Source organism: Narcine bancroftii, chromosome 13 (assembly GCF_036971445.1).
Source record: "Narcine bancroftii isolate sNarBan1 chromosome 13, sNarBan1.hap1, whole genome shotgun sequence".
Taxonomy (NCBI): domain Eukaryota; kingdom Metazoa; phylum Chordata; class Chondrichthyes; order Torpediniformes; family Narcinidae; genus Narcine; species Narcine bancroftii.
The window spans coordinates 43,279,885-43,305,666 of NC_091481.1; the positions used below are offsets into that span (position 1 = coordinate 43,279,885).

The 25,782-nt window shown below is 45.7% G+C and overlaps 1 protein-coding gene across 1 annotated transcript in view; it reads right to left on the reverse strand.

The window, feature by feature from the left end:
- cfap54 (cilia and flagella associated protein 54) overlaps positions 1-25,782 on the reverse strand; it is a 1,315,566-nt gene that overhangs the window by 230,674 nt on the left and 1,059,110 nt on the right. The window contains exons 36-38 of the mRNA XM_069909968.1: positions 18,943-19,076; positions 17,438-17,665; positions 12,764-12,987 (exon numbers count right to left, since the gene is read on the reverse strand). Coding sequence (XP_069766069.1) covers positions 12,764-12,987; positions 17,438-17,665; positions 18,943-19,076 — 586 coding nt within the window. The remainder of the gene's footprint in view (positions 1-12,763; positions 12,988-17,437; positions 17,666-18,942; positions 19,077-25,782) is intronic.

The following is a 25,782-nucleotide window of genomic DNA, read 5'->3' on the forward strand; positions in this document are numbered from 1 at the left end:
ACTAAGTTAATATGCTTCTCTGAACCAGTGTATTTACATCAGCTGTGAACTGACAAAAATAAGACTAATCAGTGATTGAGAAGCAGAAACATAATTATTTTTGCACTGTGGATTTGTGGTCTCTTCGCTTTACTGTTCACTGTTATTTGGAATGAACAATGGTCCAAAATTGCCACTAAAGATGGAAGCTGTGAACAGAATTTCCTTGTTTTCATTCTGTTGCTGCGTGGAGGAAGGGACTCCTCTGAATGAAGCCCCAAACTTCCTCACATCTGGTGGCTATTATCAAGTAACTGTGATCACATGTTGAACTATTCGTGGACTCCAGGTGTCAAATGCAAACTTCCCCAATATTTCAGCACACATCCTAAGAGATGAAATCTGCCTCCAAGGTTAGACATGGCACAGGTTCAATGGTTCTATTCATTTGAATGGAGAAAACAATTGCAAGTGAGATAGATAATGTATATGTCTTTCTATTTCTTGATATCAATTTGTTTGCTTATTTATTTAATTGGGCAATTGACTTCAAGAGTTGAAGACGGGGATGTCACGTGATGCGATAGAGTCAGGAAGAGGAAATCTGACTCTCCCAGCAATGAGTTAAAAAAGTGCTAAATAAGCAAAGTACTTTAAACAAAAACTGTAAAAAACTGCTCAAGAACTACTTTACAATGATCTAAGAATGACACCTAAGAAAGGAAAGAATGTCGTTGGATTGTCGGGAACATCGACAAGAACAAGAAAGAAGGCCCTCGACCGTTTCAATGGATGCGGGAGTTGGGGTAAGAGCTCCTCCCCAGGTGAGTCGGGTCCCTATGGGGGCTGTTACATGCTCCACAGCATCATCACAGCTGCTTCTGCAGGGTGATGGCATTAAGAGGAAGGCACTGAAATGTGCATGCGTGGGAAGACACGCATGCGCAGATCAGAAGAATTCCAAGATGTCGCTGAAACCAGCAGTGTTTTTGCTGGGTCCAACTAGTTTCAATCTTTAGAACAAGAAGTTTAATTATCTGAATCACAGGCCAGTGATGAAGATGAAGAGGAGGAAGAAGACCAAGAAGAGGAAGAAATAAAGCAAGTAAAAGTTTCCAAAGACAAAGGTAGGAAACTTAAACTGCAAGAAGAAGAATGCTGAGCTATTAAAAGAACTGAGAGAGATGAGAGCAGAAATGAAAAATTCAAATAAACAGATGAAGAAATACTTTGCTAATTCAAATAAAATGCAAAATAAGTTGGATATCGTGGATGATCGAGTTAAAACTGTGGAGACGGTGTGGATGAATGGTGAAAATGGAAGACGCGACAGACGCAAGGGCTATTGAAATTAAGCATCTTTGTGGAAAAGTAGACTTATTATAAAACTTTAATACAAGAAATAATATTAAAATTGGTGACCTTAAAGGTGATGAAGGTGATGATCTGATAAGATTTTTCCAATGATGGACTTAGACCAGATAAATTTGAAAATATTGAAATTGAAAGGGCACATGGAGCTTTGAGACCTCAGCTGCCACCAGATCAGTAACCAAGCTCTACACTGATCAAATGTCTTCATTATCAAGATAGGGAGAAAATATTAACACTTGCAGCACAGGAAAGGTGCATTACATGGAAACAAGGCCTTTTCAATGATTTGTTGGAAGAGCATAAAAAAATTTAACACAGTGGAACATGCCTTATGGCAAAAAGGTTACAGATTTGTTCTGCATCAACCTGCCATTTGAAAATTTTCTTGCAAGGAGGACAGAACAAGTTCTTCACAGATTACGTCTGTGCAGAAGAATTTGTGGACACTGTCAGCTAATCAGCAAGCAGGAGTTTATGAATAGTTTGATTAATAAAGAGTGGGTTTTAAATTTTCTGTAATTTGAAGATTGATATATGGTAAGCATGGGGGGGGGAAGGGGTTTGTTGGAGGTGATATGGACTGACTACTATCGAGTCATGTGTATTTGTGGCAGAAGCCGCAACCTGTAAAATGGAAGGGGTAATGTGTATTATTTAATCAACATTAATAAGGTTTTATTTGTTATTTGAATATTATAATCTCACATTTATCTGGATTGAACTCCATCAGCCACTTCTCCACCTAACTCTGCATCTTGTCTATATCCACTTGTAAACTTTGACAACCTTCATCTCCATCCACAACTCCTCCAACCTTTGTGTCACCCACAAACTTACTGATCCACCCTTCCTCCTCTTCATCCAGAACATTTATAAAAATCACAAAGAGCAGGGGTCCCAGAACAGATCCCTGAAACAGTCCTCCAGGCAGAATACTTGCCTTCCACGACTACTCTCTGCTCTCTTCCGACAGGGCAATTTTTTTTATCCACACAGCCAAGGTTCCATGGATCATGACTTTCTGAACGAGTGTCTCATTGGGGACCTTGTCAAGTGCCTTACTAAAATCCATATGGACCACATCTACCACCCTACCCTCATTAATTACCAACAGAATCCAAATAGTATATTTATTGTTGAGGGGAAGGACCACAAGGGTGCTCTGCAGTCTGCCTATTCCCCTTCCCTCTTCTAATAGTCACCCTCTTGCATTTGGGGGTGACTGTCTCCCTGAAGCTCCTCTCCATCACTACCTCTGCCTCCCAAATGATCCGGAGTTCATCCAGCTCTAGTTCCCTAACTTAGTTTCCAGGAGATGCAATGGATGCGCCTCTTGCAGATGCTGTCCCAGATTTCCCACATCCTGCTCTCGGTGCATTTCATTCTACTAGCTGCTGTCTTCATTAATTCTTTCTAATTTAAATACAAAGATCTTACCTGGCCTTACCTTGCTGGGAACAAGCTTGTCCTCAGCCTCTTCTCGATTAACCTCATGAACCAAAGCCTCTAAGTCCCACTCCTACCCTGAGCCACCCACACTCTGGCTGTTCCTCTTGAGCTACCCCTCTTTTTATTTGTCACTGCACCTTATCTTTATTACACCTCCCACCAATCACCGTTCTGTCTAACCCTTAACCTTCCCTCCGCTCTCTTTTTAAATGCACTCACCTCAAGCTGCTTCCCGACACTCACAGTTCTCCCGAGTCCCGCACTCCTCCTTTTCCATCAATGTTCATGAGATGATGTGGGGCAGTTAGCCAACACCTTTTCAGCACCAGCGATAGGGGACTGGGGTTTGAATTCCATGCTGTCTGTATGGAGTTTGCACGTTCTCCCTGTGTCTATATGAGTTTTCACCAGCGGCTCCAGTTACCTCCCACCATTCAAAACCAACCTGGTTAATTGGGTGTAAACTGGGCGGCATGGACTTGTGGGGTGAAATGGCCTGTTACCATGCTGTATGTCTAAAAAAATGTATACCATTTTGGATACTGTTGGGGGAACGACCTATCAGAGACAAGCCATGGTGATCAAATCTCTGGCATAGTATCTGGCCCTGTGGCTAAGAAGGGAAGGAAGGAGAAGAGACAAGCTGCAGTGATAGGGGATACTGTTACGAGCCCAAAAGACCCCAAAACCCAGCAGCAATAGACATTCACCAAGACAAATGGTTTTTAAAACAAAAGTTATTTTTAATCAACTTTAACCATGAAAACAGAATCAAACTTTAACTTATCTCTATATTTAACTAACCCAAATTAACTCCCTTCCAAGCGCACGTGTATGATGTGGGTGTAAATTTAAGAGAAGTTCTTTGGTTCACAGTTCAATCTCACTTCTCCTTCTTCCAAGTTCTCTGGATGAAGGCAATTCTTTTACTGTGCACAGAATTTAACATGTATAAAGTTCACCAGGCTTTGGTGCTCGAAAGGTAAATGTTTACCACTCAGGAAGGTTCTTGTAGGGTTTGCAGAGAGAGATTTGTTGTTCCAGGATTTCCACAACTGAGGTACTGTGGCAGCGCACATCCTCATGGTGAACTAGCTCCGCTTGTATTGCCACATGGTGGGGCAGCCATGGGGAAATGGCGTCATCAGAGGTTTCTCTCTGATTCTAGCATCCCTCACAGCGAGCACCCTGGGCAGCGATTATAATGTTGCAATGCACCAGGTGACTGAGCTCATGCTGCCCTTAAAGGGGCGCACTGAATTTGAATAAAAACTGTTGTTAACGACCCTCAACGTGGTGGCCGTGTTTCTTCCACTGCTCACACAGCCAGAGTGGTGACCCCCGACGAGCCCAGACATCTTTCTCAACTCAAAACACCATGGATTCAGCAGAGGTTAACGCTGTCTCCATCAAGTTTCCCCACTTTTGGACTCACCGACCGAGAACATGGTTCGGGCAGGCGGAAATACAATTTCAACTCTGCAACATCTCCTCAGAGACCACGATGTTCTATCATATCGTGAGTGCTCTGGACCAAGATATGGCAGTGAGAGTGGATGACATCATCCACCACCTCCCAGCTACAGGAAAGTACACCACCCTCAAAGACCTGCTGCTTGGAACTTTCGGGCTAATTCCCTAGCAATGGGCTTCCAGGCTCCTTCACAGGCTTGGGGACTGTAGTCCATCAGCGCTGATGGATTAAATGCTAGCCCTGGTGGAAGACCACAACCCTTGTTTTCTCTTCTGCCAGATATTCCTGGAACAGATGCCAAGGACATCCAGCTGTTCCTCACAAATGAAGACTTCTCGAACCCGAAGAGAGCAGCAGCCCGTGCGCACAAAGAGGGAAAACGAGGCAGCCGTCAACCAGGTGGCATGACCAGGAGCCAGCCGACTGCAAGACCAAGCCAGAGGAGGGCCATTCGACCTGGTTTCTACCACCAGCGCTGGGGAGTGCAAGCTCGTAAGTGCCACCAGCCCTGCTGGCCAGTTCAGCCACCGTTGATGGCTGTGACGGCTGGCCACACAAACAGCCTCTTTCATGTGATGGACACATGCACTGGCCGCCGATTCCTGGTAGACGCAGGGGCTGAGCTGAGCATCCTTCCCCCCACAGCATTAGAGACTCGCACCCGATCTCGAGGTCCAACCTTGCGGGCGGCCAACGGCTCCACCATCAGGACCTACGGCACCCGCAGGGTACAGATCCAGATCGGGAAGGAGAAGTTCCACTGGAGGTTTGTCCAAGCCTCTGTGGGCACCGTGCTTTTAGGGGCCGACTTCCTCAGAGCTCACGGCCTACTGGTTGACATGAAGGGCAAAAAGCTGGTCAATGCCCGAACATTCCACTCCACCTGACTGGACACAGCAGAAGTCCGCAGGCCTGAAATCACCACACTAGCTGCCTCCAGGGGCAAGTTCGATGAGATCCTTCCTGAATTCCCCGCCATCTGAGCCACGGTTCAACACCGCCCTACCCCAGCATGGAGTCTTCCACCACATTGCCACACAGGGCCCCCCCACTGCACTCTAGACCTAGACGGCTGCCACCCAAGAAGCTCCAACAAGCAAAGGAGGAGTTCTCCAGGCTCCAGGAACTGAGAATCGTTCGGCGTTTGGACAGCGCCTGGGCATCGCTGCTCCATATGGTCCAAAAATTGTCCAGGGGCTGGAGATCATGTCAGTTGAATGATGCAACCACTCCCAACAAGTACCCAGTGCCACACATACAGGACTTCTCCGCCAACTTCCACGGTGCACGAGTCTTCTCCAAAGTGGACCTCATGTTGGGATACCATCAGATCCTGGTGCATCCAGATGACGTGGGTAAGATGGTCATTATCACCCCTTTTGACCTCTTTGAGTTCCTGCATATGCCCTTCAGTCTAAAGAATGCGGCCCAAATGTTCTAGCGCCTCATGGACGCAGTTGGAAAAGACCTGGACTTTGTGTTCATTTACCTGGACGATATTCTCATTGCCAGTCGCAACCATGACGAACACAAAGCCCACCTCCACACTCACTTTGCCCGGCTGGTGGACTTCGGCCTCACGGTCAACATGACCGAATGCCAGTTCAGAAAGGAGTCCCTCCAGTACCTGAGGCACACCATTTCGCCAGCTGGGGCCGCACCAGCGCCAGAGAAGGTAGCGGCTGTTCAACAATTCCCCAAACCCTCCACCCTGAAAGGCCTCCAAGAATTTGCGGGGATGGTGAACTCTTACCATCGTTTCATCCCCAGAGCTGCGTGCACCATGCGCCCATTGTTTATGCTCATGGCCACCAAAGAAGACTTTATTGTGGTCAGAGGAAGTGGACAGGGCTTTCATCGCGACAAAGGAGGTTCGAGCCAGTGACAAGCTGCTGGTGCACCCACGGCTGAAGGCGCACACGGCGCTCTCCATGGACGCCTCAGCTAAGGCAGTGGGGGGAGGGGGATTCTGGAACAGTGGCTCGATGGACAATCGTGGCCGCTGGTCCTCTTTCAGCAAGCACTGGAGCTCAAATATAGCGCCTTCAACCGGGAGCTCCTGGAACTGTATTTGGCCATCCACCATTTCCGCTACTTTCTCGAGTGAAGGCCATTCACAGCCTTCATGGATCACAAGCCCCTCACTCAAGCACTGGTGATGACCAAGGATCTGTGGTCTGCCACAGCAGCGCCACCTCTTGTACGTGTCTGAGTACACGACCGACATCCGACACAGGGGCGGCAAGGACGATGTAGTGGCAGATGCGTTCTCCCATCTAGCCATCAACACTCTCACGCCCAGCCTGGATTATGAGCAACTGGCTCAGGCACAGAGGAATGATGCGGAGATGCAGGCCTTGCAGACCGCCATCTCGGGCCTCAAACTCAATGATGTCCGAGGGCCCAGCAGCCCGGACACATCGTTCTGCGACGTCTCAACAGGCACATCACACCGTTGGTCCTGCCGCACTGGAGGGTGAAGGTCTTCAGTCTGATCCACGACCTCGCTCACCCAGTGGTAAAGACAACCATGCGGATGATCGTGGAGAGGTTTGTATGGCACGGGCTGAAGAAGGAGGTGGCGGAACTGGCCAGGAACTGTACCAGGTGCAAGGCCTCCAAGGTCCAGCGACACATGCGAGCTTCCATCCAGAACTTCGACCCACCAGTTCGCAGATTCCAACACATCCATATTGATGTCGTTGGGCCCCTTCTGGTGTCAAAGGAGGCTCATTGCCTCCTCATGGTGGTAGATCAGTCCACAAGATGGCCGGAGGCCATCCTGATTAAGGAGGCCCCCGCGGAGATGAGCGCCAGGACTCTGGTTAGCCAATGGATCGCCCATTTCGGAGTCCAGGCGCACATCACTAGTGACAGAGGGGCGCAGTTCATGTCTGTCCTGTGGACTCAGATGGCGAAGCTCCTGGGGGGGTCAAGCTCCACCACACCACAGCATACCACCTGCAGTCCAATGGGTTGGTGGAGAGGTTCCAGAGGCACCTGAAGGCATTGCTTATGGCCAGGCTCTCTGGACCAGACTGGGTGTCAAACTACCCTGGGTCCTCCTCAGGATTCAGAAGGCACCCCAGGAGGACCTGCAGGCTTCAGCAGCGGAGATGGTCTATGGTGCACTGCTTTCCCTGCTGCGTCAGTTTTTTGGCCCAGACCCTTACACCACGGCCACCGACAAAACCTGCTGGTGTGGACCTACGCAGGCGACTGGCCTCCCTAGCTCCCCCACCCCGGCATGCCACAGCACCCGGCCATTTCATCTCCCCAAAGAACTCGACTCAGCCCAGTTTGTTTTTGTGTGGAGGAGACCACAAGGTGCATCACTATAGCAATCGTGCGAGGGGCCATTCAAAGTCTTGCACTGGTCTGGTGGAACTTTCACCCTGGATGTTGGGGAGAGAGAGGAACTTTCTGGACATCATAGCCGATGCAGATGGCCGCGCCGATGCGCTGGGGCTGGCCGCCAAAATGACAGGACGCGTAGCCGGTTCTGTTGGGGCGGGGTTTGTGTGGCAGAGCACATCCTCATGGCGAACCGGTCCCATTTGTATTGCCACGTGGCGGGGCAGCCATGGGGAAATGACGTTGTCAGAGTTTTCTCTCTGACTCCAGCATCCCTTCCAGCGCGCACCCTGGGCAGCGATTACCATGTCACAAAGCACCAAGTGACTGAGCTCAGCTGCCCTTAAGAGGGTGTGCTGAATTTGAATAAAAACAGTCGTTAATGACATTCAATGTGGTGGCTGTGTTTCTTCCACTGCTCACATTGCCACAGTACCACCATTAGTCACCTCAAGGTCTCACTGATGAAACTTGCCCCATCAGGGTTCTCCAGATAGTAACCTATTTTTTCAGGCTACCACAGAATTCCTTTCTGTTCCTCTTATTCCAAGAGAAACATCAGACAGATAGCACTTCCAGCCATCCACCGCTCTGGAACTTTTTGTTTCCAACCAGCTCTTCCTGGCTTGTTTCAGCCGTGACTCTTTAGTCTCTTTTCAGTGTCACCCACACTAGCTGGGAGAGCTTGTTAACTTGTCTCTCTCTCTCTCTAACTGTCAGAAAGCAGTTGTGACTCTCTCACTTGCAAAAAAGCCCCACCTTCTTCAGCAAACAACAGGAGTTCTTCTCCTTGGTCAAGATGTTGTCTCAGAAAAACAAAACCCAGGAGTGACCTTTCTGTGAGGACTTTAGAGAAAGGTCAGAAGCCTTGTAGTTATCCAACCATCCAGCCTGTCTCCAATTCCAAACAATGGTCTATGCATTTCATGACATCATTTCAATCAGCATCTACTTGTGAAATGTGCATAAAAGTCTCCAAAGATCCTGCAATGTTACTGAATATGAATTCTTCAGTATTTCAAATAAGATCTGTTTTAAAGTGTGTGTATGTATGTAAACTACTAATCTTACCAAATCATCCCAATATTTATCCGTTACAATACCAGTTAGAGGGAAGAGATTGAGTATATTGATATGTTGCCTCCCTCATGACAGGATCAGAAATATCTCAGATCGAGTGCATGGTTTCTCAGGAAAGAGGGTGAGCAGCCAGATGTCATGGTCCATATAGGGACCAGACGTGGGTCAGAAGGATGAGGAGGTCCTGCAAGGAATGTTCTGGGAGTTGGGTGCTAGGTTGGAGGACAGGACCTCCAGGGTAGTGATCTCGGGATTACTACATGTGCCACATGCTGGTGAGGTTAGAAATAAGAGGATAATGTGGCTAAAGACATGGTGCAGGGGGAGGGCTTCAGGTTTCTGGATCATTGGGCTCTCTTCCAGGGAAGGTGGGACCTGTTCCAAGGGGATGGTTTGCATTTAAACAGGAGGGGAATTAATATCCTTCGTGGATGGTTTTCTTGTGCTGCTCCGGTGGGTTTAAACTAGATTTTCAGGGGGATAAGGGAGCAGATAGAGGAGTGGAGAAGGAAAAAGATGATGTGAAGTCAATGGGTTGTATGAGGTGGAAATGTTCTCAGGTGCCTCTATTTCAACGCAAGGAGTATTTTTCAATAGGCAGATGGGCTTAGAGCATAGATTGGCACGTGGAATTATGACATTGTGGCCATTAATAAAACTTGGTTGGAGGAGGGCCAGGACTGGCAGCTCAATATTCCAGGCTTCCACTGCTTTAGACGCGATAGAACTGGGGGGGGGGGGGGGGGGGGATGAAAGGGGGAGGATTGGCATTGTTCATCAGGGAAACTATCACAGCTGTGCTCAGGACAGACCAGAGGGCTCGTCTACTGAGTCTATATGGGTGGAGCTGAGGAATAGGAAAGGTCTGACCACAGTCATGGGTCTGCATTATAGACTACCCAGTAGTCAACAAGAAATGGGGGAGCAAATTTGTAGAAAGATAGCAGACAGCTGCAGGAATCATAAGGTTGTGGTAGTAGGAGATTTTAATTTTCCACATATTGTCTGGGACTAACTTACTGTAAAAGGGCTCGATGGTTTGGAGTTTGACAAATGTGTTCAGGAAAGTTTTCTAAATCAATATAAAGAGATGTCAACTGGAGAGAATACAATACTGGATCTCTTACCAGGGAATGAGACAGGACAGGGGACAGAAGTATATGTAGGGGGACATTTTGAGTCCACTGACCATAATTTCATTAATTCATTAGTTATGGAGGTCTGGGCCTCGGGTTGAGATTCTAAATTGGAAAAAGACCAATTTTGAGGAAATGAGAAAGGATCTTGAATGCATGGATTGGGATAAGTTGTTTTCAGGAAAGGATGTGTGAGGTAAGTGGAGGACCTTCAAGGGTGAAATTTTGAGAGTAAAGAGTTTATATATTCCTATCAAGATTAAAGACAAGGTTGGAAGGCATAGGGAACCTATGATTCAGCAAAAGAGATAGGTCTAATAGCAGGTATAGACAACATGGAGCAAATGAGGGACTTGAGGAATACAGATAATGCAAGAAAATCCTCAAGAAAGAAACTAGAAATGTTTTAGAAATGTTGTCTTACAATGTGTTCAAAAAAAGAAAACAGAAATGGATAAGAAGGGAAGGTGGTGATGAGGAAACGGAAAGAAAAGATAAACAAAGTATGAAATGGCCATGTTGAACTATATGACTTTAAATATTAACGGAATACATAACCAAATCAAAAGGAAGAAGCTGTTAAATTTACTGAAGAAAGAAAAAATTGATATAGCATTCGTGCAAGAAACACATTTAACTGAAGTGGAACACAAGAAATTAAAGAGAGATTGGATAGGACATGTAACAGCAGCATCATATAATTCAAAAGCCAGAGGAGTAGCTATATTAATCAATAAAAATGTACCAATCAAAATAGAATAGGAAATAATAGATCCAGCAGGGAGGTATGTAATGATAAAATGTCAGATATATTCAGAATTTTGGAACTCAATGTATACGCACCTAATGAAGACGATCAAAAATTTATTCAAGATATCTTTGTGAAGATTGCAGATACGCAAAGGAATATACTAATAGGAGGGGATTTTAACCTTAATTTGGACTCAAACATGGATAAAATTGGAAAAAAAGACTAACAGAAAGAACAAAGTAATCAAATTTATAATTAAATCGATGCAGGAAATGCAACTTTTGGATATATGGAGGAAACAACACCCAAAGGAAAAGGAATATTCATATTATTCGAGTAGACATAAAACATACTCAAGGATAGACCTATTCTTGTTATCAGCCCACATTCAAGGAAGAGTTAAGAAAACGGAATATAAAGGTAGATTGTTATCGGATCACTCACCCCTGTTATTGGCAATAGAGCTAGAGGACATCCCACCAAGAATGTACAGATGGAGATTAAACTCCATGCTACTTAAAAGACAGGATTTTAGAGAATTCATTGAATGACAAATTAAAATGTACTTTGAAATAAATACGGAATCAGTGAAAAATAAATTTATACTATGGGACGCAATGAAAGCATTCATCAGAGGACAGATAATAAGTTATGTAACTAAGATGAAGAAGGACTACAATTGGGAAACAGAACAGTTGGAAAGGGAAATAACAAATATAGAAAAAGAATTAGCAATAAAGGAAGATACAACTAAAAGAAGAGAATTGACAGACAAGATAATAAAATATGAAACACTACAAACATATAAGGTGGAGAAGAACATAATGAAGACAAAACAGAAATATTATGAGCTAGGAGAAAAAACGTACAAAATACTAGTGTGGCAGCTTAAGACAGAACAAACTAAAAGAACGGTATTGGCATCAAGGAAAAAGGACAAACAAATTACATATAACGCAATGGAGATCAACGAAAACTTCAGGGAATTCTACGAACAATTATATCAAACTGAAAACGAAGGGAAAGAAGACAAAATAGATGAATTTCTAACTAAAATTGAACTACCAAAATTACAAACAGAGGAGCAAAATAAATTAATAAAACCATTTGAAATAGAAGAAATACAGGAGATATTAAAAAAACTACCGAACAATAAAACACCGGGAGAGAATGGACTCCCAATAGAATTCTATAAAACATTCAAAGACTTATTAATTCCTGCACTCCTGGAAGTAATGAACCAGATTGAAAAAACACAAAACATACATGCAAAACAGCAATAATTAAAGTAATACCAAAGACGGGGAAAGATCCACTAACACCAGCATCGTATAGACCAAGAAAACAAATAATCCCTAGCCTGGCGACCAGATCCATGAGCTGATCCTTCTTGACTGACTGATTTGACGTGACCGACTTGGGAATTTTGTTTTGGGAATTGTTTTTTTTTGAGACTGGGTTTTTTTTTCCTCACAAACGCCGTATAATTATCTGTTGTTCGTGTAGAGTTGCCATTAGGGCTGGTGTTCGGGTGTTACGTTTATTAGGTTTAATTCTATTATTGTTAGTTTATTATTAAATTTTATGTTAAAACTAACCCATTTATTTATGCATCTCTCAATTGCTGATGGGGAGTTAGGAATCAAGAACAAGTTATTTAAGATGAAGCATTGTGTAAGGAGAAAGGGGTAACTGATGATCTGGCAGCTCAGGGGCTCTTTTGGAATCAATCAGGTCCTGGCGACACTGCATTGGGAATATTATAGAGACTTCTGGACCTCCAACATTAGAAAGGAGGATAAACTCACTTTAGGAGTTCACCTGAGATGAGAAGAATGAGTGACAATTTCATTGAGAGTTACTTAAGAGGTTTGGCTGGGTAAAAGAGAAGTCAATTTCTGGTAAGGTTGTCCACAGGGATAGACAGGGATCTGCCAGGGTTCACAATTTCAGAATAAGCAATTGCCAATCTGAAGGCCGCAGTGGCTCAAGATGGCGATCAATGGGTTTTGAGATTTTAAAGGAATTGAAGGAAATGGGGTTTGTGTTTCACTTTTCATCCAGAGGAAGCAAAGGTACTAAAATGCTCCTCCAGAGATAAAAAGCAAATAACCACATCTGCCCACGCTGGAAATAAAATGAATGAAAGATTCAAACTTGACTCACTGTGTGATGATGTTGAAGTAGATGGCCAAGTAGACCAAGGATTCCCACTTCCTCTGATTGCATAGCAATTCTAAAGCATATAATACCATGGCACACACCCATTGTATGTCAACTGCATTCACGTTATCAAATGGATGTTCAAATTTCAGATTAAATCCACCTTCATCATCCGATAAGGATCCCACAGAACCTGGGACACTAAAGATGCCATCTGGATCAATAAACTAATAAAAGAAAAGATGAAAAATAGTATTTAATATTTATCCCACATTTCACAAAATAATTTGTAATTACATAAACTAAAATATATATTACATTTCCCCATTTCAGTAAAAAAAGTGAAATAGATGAATGTTATGGTGTTTCGAGGTAAAACATTTCTGCATTGTAATTACTGGCACGTTACAATGACAGAATACTTAAATTATAAAGCAACAAGCTTGTCAGGAACAATAACTTGTATTTATATGGCAGTGTAAAATGTCCTAAATAATTTCACTTGAGCAAATTTTGACACCAAATCCTAAAAGAAGGTTTAGGAGGAGAAGGAAGCAATCTGGGAACTGTACAAGGTGATAAACAAACTACAGACCACACACCCTTGTCAGTCTGATCATCATCGCTGGGGATTTCAATCAGGCAAACCTCAAGTTAGGGCTACCTAAATTCCACCAGTATGTGGACTTTCTACGAGAGGGGAGAACACGATGGACCTTGTGTACACGAACATCTCTGATGCGTATTAGGCAGAGCCCTGATCTCACCCTGGATATCAGGCCACATCTCTGTAATGCTAATCCCACCATACAGACTGCTTGTCAATGCTCCAGACCAGTCCTGAAGCAGGTTAAAACCTGGCCAGCGGGGGCCATTCATTCTCTTCAAGACTGCTTTGAGCTCACTGACTGATTCATGTTCAAGGAAGCAGCAACCGTTGATGACTGCATATAAATCTGGTGGAGTATACAGTAACAGTGACCAGCTACATTAGTGAATGTACTGACGACATCACTGTGCCAAAGTCCATCACTTCGCACTCTAATCAGACGCCATGATGACTGCAGAGGTGTAGGTGCTGCTTAGCAACCGAGACACTGCCTTCAGAGCAGGCAACAAGGCAGCCCTAGCAATTGTGAGAGCCAAGCTGTCTAAGGCCATCAGGGAGGCGAAGTGTGCACATGCTCAGTGCATTCTCAGTCACTTCCTGGACAGCAAGGACATGTGATGTACGTGGAAGGGGAATGAAGATATCACTAACCACAAGATTACACCATCTGCCTGTGCTGGTGATGCCTCCCTCCCAGATGAACTGAACAACCTCTAAGCGCAGTTTAAGGTGAAAAACGATGTGGCAGTGGAGAAGACCACCCTTCTCCAAACAATCAGCTGCTGTGTCTTACAGTGGCCGATGTGAAACTAGGCAAAGTCAACCCAAGGAAAGCTGCTGGACCAGATAATAGTCCCTCTTTCTTGAATATTTTATTAAAATTTTACAAAAAAATCCCACAGTACATTCACAATAAAAAGTTATACATATATAGAAAAGAATACATGTGTTATATCCACCCTCTCTCCCCACCATCCCCCCAACGCTCCAAAGCAAGAAGAAAGAAAGAGATTATCAATGAATACATAAATCCTTATTAACTGCCTTGGAGCCAAGTACCATCCAGGGCGAGTTATTGAGAGTTTAAATTTTTAAACCTACTTGTTGTAAATATGGTCTCCATATTTTCATAAAAGAATGGGATTTATCACGTAGATTATGTTATTTTTTCAAGAGGGATACATGATCTCATTTCAGTATGAAAATATTGCCTGGGTTTCAGAATCTAGATTACAAAGAAAGATTGAGCAGATGAGGTTTTTCTTCCTTGGAGCATAGAAGGTTGAGGGGGGATTTGATGGAGGTATTTAAGATTATGAAAGGGATAGATAGAGTTGATGTGGATAGACTTTTTCCATTGAGAGTAGGAGAGATTAATACAAGAGGTCATGAGTTAAGAGTTAAGGGGCAAAAGTTTAGAAGTAACTTGAGGGGGAACTTCTTTACTCAGAGAGTGTTGGCTGTGTGGAATGAGCTTCCGGGAGAAGTAGTGGCAGCAGGGTCCATTTTGTCATTTAAGGAAAAATTGGATAGGGATATGGATGGGAGGAGAATGGAGGGTTATGGGCAAGGTTCAGGTCAGTGGGACTAGTAGGGCCGAGATGGCCTGTTCCCGTGCTGTAATTGTTATATGGTTACATTGTATACCATCTTTGCATCCCTAAATCTATATCAGATTTCCAAGAAATGGCTACACATTTCCTCGCAACAGCCAAAGCCAGTTGTAAAAATTCAGTTTTCTACATAGTTAACCTTAATTTTAAGCTATACATTTTATTATTTCCTAATAAAGACAATATTGAATCCAATGGAAGTTTAACCTTCAACACTTTCTCTAAAAATAGTCTAATTTGTATCCAAAAAGACTTACTTTAATACACTGACAAATTGAATGAAAAAAACCTGTCTCTTTATGACATCTAAAACATATCTGAATAAATCAAATTAAATCTTTTTAATTTTTGAGGTGTTAAATATAATTAATGCAGAAAGTTATATTGTACATTAATAATTTTAGTCATATTATCCTTACATAATGCCCTCCAATCATCTTGATCTATTGTTCTACCTAAATCATTCTCCCATTTTAATCTTGATTTATGTATATCCAATTTAGGCAATTTTCTTTGAAGCAATTTATACATTTCTGAAATGAATTTATTAATATCCCCGTTTGTAAGCAATGGATAACATTCCCAGCAGAATGTTCATGGGTTTTTCGGCTCAGCGAACAGATGTTCTCACTGACGTCTTTAACATCTCCCTGAGTAGTGCTGTGGTCTCTACATGCTTCAAAGCCCCCACCATGGTCCCTGTGCCCAAGAACTCATCTGTGTCCTGCCTCACTCCTGTTGCACTCACGCCCATCGTGATGAAGTGCTTTGAGAGGCGCGTCATGGGGACATCAAGCACTTGCTGCACCATCACTGCCCCCCCTGCAGTTCACATATAGATCTAATCGCTCCAGAGACGATGCCATCGCCACCGCCCTCCACCTAACCCTCACCCACCTGGAAAATAAAGACTCATATGTTTGAATAGCGTTTATTAACTTCAGTTCAGCATTTAACAAGATCTACCTCAGTTACTGATAAGGAAGTTAAGCCTGCTGGGTCTAAACACTTCCCTCTGCCATGAGATTCTCAACTTCTTGACAAGGAGACCTCAAGCAGTCCAGATCAGAAATAGCATCTCCAAGACCATCAGACTGAGCACGGGGGCCCCCAGGGCTGTGTGCTTAGTCTACTGCTGTTCACTCTACTGAGCTATGATTGAGCAGCCAAACACAGCTCGAACCATATGATCAAGTTTGGTGATGACAACAGAGGTGGGCCGCCTCAGTAAGAATGAGGAGGCAGCATACAGAAACAAAGTGCAGGCACTAACGAACTGGTACACAGCAAACAACTTGTATCTCAACGTTAAAAAAAACAAGAGATGTTGTCGACTTCAGGAGGGCCTGGGGAGATCATGCTCGCCTGACCATTGACAGCTCTATCGTTGAGGTCATCCTTAGAGTACACCTGATGGTGAATCTCACCTAGTCCCTTAACACCAGCTCTATAGCCAAGAAATCCCAGCGGCGCCTCTACTTCCTGTGAAGGCTGAGGAAAGTTCACTTCCCACCCTCCATCCTCACTACATTCTAGAGGATGTACTGAGAGCATTCTGAGCAATTGTATCACCACCTGGTTTGAATGCTGTACCAGCGTTAGACCATAAGACCCTGCAGAGGATAGTGAAGTCAGTGGAAAAGATCATTGGGGAACCTCTTCCTACCATGGAGGACATCGACAACACTCGATGCAGGCAGAAAGCAAGCATTGTGAAGGAGCCCACACACCCCACACATAAACTGTTCTCCCTTCTGCCATCTGGCAGGTGGTACTGTAGCACCTGGGCCCTTACGTCCAGAGTGGGAAACAGCTTTATCCCCCAAACCAACAGGCTCTTGAATTCCCAGTACAGTTGTGGATAGTGCACCATGGACTTCCAGTATATACTCTTAATATCTTAATATTTTAATGTGTTAACTGCTTTCCTAACTTGTATCTATAAAAATGTTTCGAAGTCCTGGAGAAACATTATCTTGTCCTATTGTGCATGAACAATAAATAAAGTTGACTTGACTTGAAAGGAGATGAGCAAAAGACCATTGAAGGAAATAGATTGTAAGAAGTGGCAAGGGATAGCTTACAGCAGAGGCCAGATATCTCCGGGGACTATAATAGGCTACAGAGCACCAGAATGAAGGTCGGCACTTTCACATTACTTTGGGCCAGAAATCCCCAACAATGCCAGTGACTCAGGCTTGAAACCGGCACTGCAGATCAGGAGCTTGTACGTACTCCTCGTAAAATGCATGGGTTTTCGCCGGCTGCTCCAGTTTCTTCTCATCCTCCAAAAAATGTATGGGGTTAATTGGGTAACACAGAGTTCATAGGCCAGAAGGGCCTTCTAATGTGCAATTTTGTTAAAATTTAAAATTAAATTTTAAAAACAAGTCGAAGGAATTTCTGACCTGAGAAGGCCTATTCTGATCTAATTAATGTAAATTATGCCATTACCTTAATGTAGCTATTGGTGTTCTGTAGATGCACTACCATATCAAGGAGATTCAGTGCAGCAAAGTTAAATGGTTGGCAGAAGATAAGTTTGACATTGTCTAAGTTTAAGACATCTTCTTTTGTTGAATCCATGCCAGTAATGTACATCATTGCAATATGTGCACAGTTCCAGAGAAGTCGACAGGCATTCTGCAGAGCTGTCCAATGGCCTCCACGGTGAGCAAGCACCTAAAAATGGAAAATGTACCTCAATTAAAACATGAACGAGTTAAACTGAGCAACTTCCTGTGGAGTGGCAATATCCACTGTCTATAGAACACTACAGCACAGAACACAGGCCATCTGGTCCTTCCAATGTGTGCTGAAACATGATTCTGCTAGTCCCACTGACCTGCATCCATTCCATGACCCTCCAGACCCAATAATAGGAGAGAGAATGCCGAAGTTTTTGGCAGTGTGCATTCCGGTATAAATGAGCAATCTGTGCTCACAGAATAATTTTAAATCATAAAGATCAGTGGAAAGGAGTGAGTGAAATATCATGGTAAATGTACATTATATGGAGGAAGGGAAGGGGGAAGGAGCCCATGCTGACCAGTGACAGGTGGAGCAGAGACTAGAAAGAAGTTGAGTAGCGATGGGGGAGAGGGCAGAGAGAGGTGAATGAAAGGAAATGGGTGGGGAGCTGAAGGGAAGGAGACAGAGTGACAGGGATTGAGAGAGACCAGGGGAGTGGGATTAATGAAAATTTGAGTCAATATTGATGCCAGAGAGCACTTTTGTGCCCTGTGCTGCTAGTGGGCTTCAGAGGGTCAGAGAATATCCATGGGTCAGGACACTTTTTCAATACTCCATTTTTGGTTCAACCTTTTCTATCCTACAAGGTTGTTTGAGGCAAGATGCCAATAATATACACTACATTCTCTTTGGTGGGGGATGGGGTGGTGGTGATAACAAGATGGAAATCTGACAATATTCCACAAAAACAGGCTCAAACAGGACAGGGTAGTAGGTGAGTGGATGCTCGTGTTATAACTGTCATTGTCTCCATGAGTGATGAATGTAGCCACAGACAGGTCAGCAGACAGAGCTGCTGCCTCACAGCTCCAAGTTCAACCAAGGCCTCGAGTACTATCTGGGTGGAGCTTCAAGCTTTCTCTGTGTCCAGTTGCTCCAGTTTATTCCCGCATCCCAATGATATGCAGATTGAAAGGATGATTGGCCACCGTGACATACCCAAACTGTGCGAGTCGTGGGAGAATCAGAATGGAGGTCGTGGACATGAGAGAGAATAGATTATTGGGGAACAGATGGGGAACGGGATTTATGAAATTGATGAGAGTCTGCACAAATTCAAAGCTGATGGCGCCATTTATGTTGTGAGAACTTCAAATTAAACAGCAATGCCAATTACCTGATGTTTTTAATGTTTGGTAAATAACTTACAGATGCAAGTATTTATTTTAACATAAACATGACATGAAATATTTTGCTGATGTAATTACCACTGCTTTTCTGAAGTGCAAGAATGCCTTGCTCAGGTGGTTAAAAATCAAACTGGTGGAACTGCTTGGCATGGCTGTTTCTTCTGCGGTTGGTTCAGATCCTTCCTTCTCTTGAGTATTTTCAGAGCTGTCAACTGTGTAATTAAAACATTACACAACAAATTTATAAATCAGCTTTCCAAACTAGACGAGTTTTCATAAAATTACCAGTTTCAGAATTTACCATTAGATTTACAGCACAAGGCATGAAAACAATCAAAGCATTGAATTCTGCCTTGTGGAAATTATGCGACAACAGCTTAAGCCCTTCGGCCCTCGATGTTGTGCTGACCTCATATATTCCTTTAAAAAAGAACTGAACCCACCCTACTTCGTAACCCTCTATTTTTCTTTCATTTAGGTAAACGTTAAACAGGATAGGACTTTATTCCCTGGATTGTCAGAGAATGAGGGGATATATGGGTTAAGGATGAAATGTTTAAAGGAACTCGGGGGGGGGGTGGGGGGACTTTCACAAGGAGACTGGTGAGAGTGTGGAATGAGCTGCCAGCTGTAGCGGTGAATGAAAGATCAATATTTACATTTAAGAAAAATTTGCATAGTTACATGAATGGGTTATGGAGGGCTATGCTCCAGGTGCAAGTCACTGGGGCTGAGCAGAATAATAATTCAGCATAGAGTAGATGGGCCAAGCGCCTGTTACTGTGCTATAATGTTCTATGGTTCGTTGGATTCAATGGCCTGAACTTAGGTTTATATTTTTGATCAGCAGGAACAAAATGCCTGCTGTTCAATGCCAGTCACTCCTGCTTACCTTTTTATTCAGATTCAAGGTGACTGTAGGCGCTGCCTGCCAAGCTGAGTAGTTCCAACATTTTGTTGATGGGTTTGCATCCTGCAGTTGGGGCTCATGAGCTCCAATCAAATTTACATACTTGGTGCTGGAAATTCAGCATTATCACCCTTCATGGAAAACCAATCAGGAATGTAGCACAAGATGTGCAAAACCTTCATTGCTTCCAGTTTGTCCTATGTATTGGTTTACCCAATACGTAGAATTGTTGGCATACATGTCTCCACACAACAGCATGCGTGAAATTCAATTTGACTGCCAAACACTACATGCTTGGTACTTTTTGTAACATAGAACCTAGAAATCTACCGCACAGTTATGCTGACATAATAACCTACTCTACCAACTGCTTAAAATTTCCCTTCTCTATAACCCTCCATTTCCTCTGTACCATGTACTGATCTGATGGTCTCTGAATAGGTCCTACTTTTAAATTAAGTTTAGACATTGTGGAGCGTGTCAAAAGAATCAAAGACTTGATCCAACCAAGGCTTTTATTAACTAGAAGACTGGAGCATATCACATGCAGGTCGAGCAGTCTAGAATGACCTGGTCTGGCTTGGAGCAACCCTTTAAGACCTGCCAGTAGGCGTGGCTATGCTCTCAGCCAATCACAGTCATCCAAGTCTGTATATATACAGATTGTAATCTGTATATATACACATTGGTGATAGAATCTGTACTATCACATTCACCCCTCCTTTGAGAACTGACCCTGGGGTGGATGAAGGGCTGTAAAAAAAAAGAAAAAGAAAAAGAAAAAAAGGGCCCAGTGGAGGTTAGGGGCTGTACCGGTCAGGGGGCCTGACCATCCAGCATGACTGCCATGGTGCCAGGATTGGGGTCGCTGGAGTCGTGTCGCCGGCAGGCTCATCGGGTGTGGCCACTGCTTCGCTCAATTCCCCAACGGGGTTGTCGACAGTCTGGCCTGAGCTGGTGGGGTGGTGCTGGTCCCTCTTTTCAAGCACATGACCTGTGGGAGAAGGATTTGGGGGAGGTTGGGTTGAAAGCACTGCTGGGCCTGAACCGGCTTGCGCTAGGTCCCTTACCAAGATTGTGTCCTCCCGCCCATCCAGGTACTCATTGTAGGCATAATGCAGGTTCGCATGGAGCAGAGTCACTCGGTCAACCAAGGGGTCATTCTTTGAGTACTGGACGTGGCGTCGCAGGAGGACCGGCCCGGGAACCATGAGCCACGCCGGTATGGTTGATCCCGATTTGGATTTCCTCGGGAAAGAGAACGTCCTTTCATGGGGGGGTGGCATTGGTTGTGGCGCATAGGAGGGAGCAGATGGAGTGTAGGGCACTAATGAGCACGTCCTGCCAGTGAGAAATGGGGAGACCGTTGGTCCAGAGGGCAAGCGTAACCGCTTTCCAGACAGTGGCATTCTATCTTTCGACCTGCCCATTGCTGCGTGGGTTATAGCTGGTGGTCCATTGAAGCAATACCACACTTCAGAAAGTATTGCTGCAGCTCATAAACGAGGACCCCCTGTCACTGTGGATGTAACTGGGGTATCCAAAGATGGCGAAGATGCTGTGCAGGGTCTCTATGACTGAGGAGGCGGTCATGTCCGATCAGGGCACAGCGAACAGGAAGCAGGAGTACTCATTGATAGCCGTAAGGATGTAGGTATTACGGTTGGTCGACGGTAGGGGGCCCTTGAAGTCAACGCTGAGATGCTCAAAGGGGCGGGTGGCTTTGATGACGTGGGTGTCTCCGGACGGAAGAAGTGGGGCTTGCACTCAGCGCACACCGGGCAGGCTCGGGTCATGGAACGAATCTCCTCGACCGTGTAGGGCAGGTTGCGAGCTTTGACAAAGTGCGCGAACCTAGTGACCCCTGGATGACAGAGCTCCTCGTGGAGTCTCTGCAGCCTGACCAGTTGTATGTTGGCGCAAGTCCCCTGGAGAGCACATCTGGCAGGTCATTGAGTTTACCAGGCCGATACAGTATGTCATAATTAAAGGTGGAGAGTTCGATTCTCCTGGCAACTTTGTTATTCTTGATCTTACCTCACTGGGTATTGCTAAACCTGAAGGAGACTGCGCGTTGGTCAGTCAGCAGTGTAAAGCGGCTGCCAGTAAAGTAGTGTCTCCAACGATGTACTGCTTCAACTATGGCCTGGGCCTCCTTCTTGACAGAGGAGTGTCGGCTCTCAGGACCCTGGAGGGTTCTGGAAAAGAAGGCTACCAGCCGGCCAGCTGGCCGGCCTGGTTCAAAGTGGCTGCCAGTGCAAAGTCAGGCGCATTGCACTCGACTTGGAACGGGATGGATTCGTCTATGGCGTGCAGCGTTGCAGCAGCAATGTCCGATTTGATGCGGTCGAAGGCCACTCTGGCTTCGGATTACAGGGGTAAGGAGGTGGTCTTGATAAGTGGCTGTGCCTTGTCGGCATAGTGTGGAATCCATTGGGCATCGGAGGAGAAAAAGCCCAGGCAGCGTCTGAGTGCCTTCTGGGTGTGGGCGCAAGTCCATGAGGGGATGCACGTGGTCAGGGTCTGGCATTGCCAACCCGTTCTCCACCATGCAACCTAGAATTGTGAGCCGAGTGGTCGAAATTGTAGGTCAAGTTTAGCCGAATTGCAGTCTGAAAAAATTTCTCAAGGTTGGCATCATGATCCTCCGTTTCATGGCCAGATGGTGACATTGTCCAGATACGGGAAAGTAGCTGCTAGCCCGTTCTGGTCCACCATCTGGTCCATTTCCTGCTGGAAGACCACGACGCCATTCGTGACCCCAAAGGGTACCCTGAGGAATTGATACATCCGCCCATTCGCTTAGAAGGCTATAAAAGGTCAGTCTTCTCGGCGGATCGGGAGCTGGTGGCAGGCCGAATGTAAGTCAATAGTGGAGAACACGCGGTATTGAGTGATCTGATTCGCCACATCCGTGGTCCGTGGAAGGGGGTATGCATCCAGAAGCAAGAAGCGGTTGATTGTCTGGCTGTAGTCAACCACCATCCGCAGCTTCTCTCCATTTTTAACAACCACACCTGGGCCTCCAGGGACTCGAGCTAGGTTCGAGCATGCCCTTGTCCATCAGTCTGCACGTCTCACTTGTGATAAATTTCCTGTGTTCATAACTATATTGGCAGCTTTTGGTGACCACAGGCTTCCAGCCAGGGGTGAGGTTTGCGAAGAGTGCTGGCGAAGCAACTCGGAGGGTGGAGAGGCTACAGGTGAGGCCCTGGGGCACGGGGGCGGGTGGCTCGGGCTGCTGTTGGCAGGAGGGTTCCGGGGTGGAGTGGTTACAGACAGAGAGTGGAGCTTGAGGCCCTCTCAAAGTGCAGGGAAACGGTTTGAAACTGGCACTGAAAGTCCAGTCCCAGCAGTACAGGGGCGCACAGTTGGGGAAGGACTAATAGTTTAAAGTCTGTAAACGTGATGCCCTGGACTTTCAGGGTCACCATGCAATACTCCTTTACCCCGATCGAGTGCGATCTGGTCGCCAATGAAATCCTCTGGGCAGTGGGGAGAATAGCCAGTCCGCAACAGTGCGCCAGGTATCGGTGGATAAAACTGTCAGTTGACCCCGAGTCAAATAAGCAATTAGTACAGTGTCCATGCACTTTAATCAGTTCCATTGCTTTTGTGAGGGGATGGGGGCAGTCCTGGTCTAGGGTTACTGATGTAGTGACTTGTAATGGGGACAGTGGAGTCCTACGTGATGATGTCACGCAACGTGTGCGTCATGACATCACAGAAACAGTCGGGCTGGAGCAGTAAGTGTCGGGGAGTTGGTGCTGCTGCCTGCAGCCTACTGGGGGTGTCGGCCAGTCAAAGGTAAGTGCTGGTGGTCGCTGCTTGCTATCAGCGGTGGGGCGGTCATCGGCAGTGGGTACGTGGCGGTGTGTCCCTGGTTGGCAGCATCAGTAGCGGCGGTGGGTACCAGGTCGGTAGCGTCGGTCGCAAAGGCGGATACCTGGTTAGCTGCCTTGGTGGTGACGGCCCCCCAGTCGGCAGCTTCGGTAGCGGACATGGGTGTGGCGTGTCCTTGGTCAGCAGCAGCAGCGGGTCCCTGGTCAGCAGCGTTGGCGGTGGGCTCAGCGGTGATGGCAGTGGTGGGTCCCTGGTCGGTGGTGGCAGCAGCCATTGAAGTCAGGGCTGGGGCCTGGTCAGACGTTGCTTCGTGAGGGAGGGTGAAGCAGGCCAACGTCATTGCAGCGAGGGTGGGTTGTACCTTCCGCACTCGGCACTGGCTCCGTGACGTCAGGCGCTGCTGCGCTGTGGATCCCTGACTCTCACTGGACGAGAGCTCTGAGGAAGAAGTGTTTGAATGGGAGGGCGGCAGTTGGGCTTCACACGAGGCACTGTGTTTGACGGTGGCCATTTTGGAGTGACAGACTACAGCAAAGTGGCCATTTTTAAGGCACTTCTGGCACTTGGCTTTTCTTGCTGGGTACTGGGACCTGCTGTGCTTGTCACTCCCGTAGAAATAACACTTTGGGGTCGCATTGGACAGTGTAGCACAGTTGACAGGCTTTCAGTGTGTCGGGGGTTAGTAGGGTAGAGGGAGGGCATCCTACTCACTTCAGAGCGTGGGGTCCACCCTGGAGAGTACACATCCATACTTAAGACCACATCCTCCATTGCCTCTGCAATCCGGATCACATCCTCTAGGTTTTCTTCACTGTGCTCTAGCAAGCGCTGCCTCACTTCATTTGATCGGACCCCGGCCACGTAGGCATCCCGAATGAGATCGTCTGTGGTCTTCGCAGCAGTTCTGTCTGTGCAGGCACAGTCCCTCCCCTTTGCCCTTAGTGCTTGAATATAAGCTCTACAGGACTCATCGGGCTGTTGCCTCCTTGTTGCTAGTTTGTACCGAGCATAGACCCTGTTCACTGGTCACTCATAGATCCCTTTCAGCACTTTCATGGCTGCAGCGTAAGTGGTCGTGTCCTGGATGCTCTGGTAGACACCATAGTTATCAATATTAGTAGTTGATGGCTGTCCTCTAGGGCAGGATCAGAGAATTGTAAGTATGTTTCAAAGCACCTCATCCAGTGCTTAAAGTCATTCAAGGCTGTAGCCGACTGTGGATCGATGTTGAGGTGTTCCAGCTGTAGCATACGCTCCATCCCTTCAAAACTTTCGAGTTAATAAAATTGTAGAGCGCGTCGAAAGAATCAAAAACTTGTTGATCTAAACCAAGGCTTTTATTAACCAGAAGACTGGAGCATATCACATGTAGGTCGAGCAGTCCAGAATGATCTGGTCTGGCTCAGAGCAATCCTGCCAGTAGGCATGGCTACGCTCTCAGCCAATCACAGTCATCCTATATTACAATATATACATATGCACATTGGTGATAGAATCTGTACTATCACAGACATACAACATAGTATCAAGCTCTTGCCACCCAAATACACCAATTAACCTACAAGCCCCTCCCATATTTTGGAGGAAATCAGGACACCTGGACAAAACCCAGGCAGACACAAAGAAAACGTACAAACTCCTTACAGACAGCGGTGGATTCAAACCCATGTCGCTGGCGCTGTCATAGCACTACGCTTATTGTGCCGCCCTTATTGCTATTTTGTATCTGCCTCCATCATCGTTGCTGGCAGCGCACTCCATACACTTTATGAAAAACTGGCTTCAAACTCCCAAGAACCTGAAAATGATGCCTCCTGGTGTTAGCCATTTCAGTACTGTGAAAAAGCCTCTGGCCATCCACATGATCAATGCATCTCATCATCTCGTGCATCTCGAATCATGTTACCCTCATCCTCCATCACCCCAAGGAGAAAAGACCAAGTTCACCCAACCTATCCTTATAAGGCGACATCCAGGGGAGTGGAGAGTAGCTCAAGTTATTCCGTTGTTTAAAAAAGGCTCCAAAAATAATCCAGGAAATTACAGGCCAGTGATCCTGATGTCGGTAGTAGGGTGTTCTGAGAGATCAGATATACAAGTATTTGGACAGCCAAGGACGGATTAAAGATAGTCAGTGTGGCTTTGTGCATGGTAGGTCATGTTTT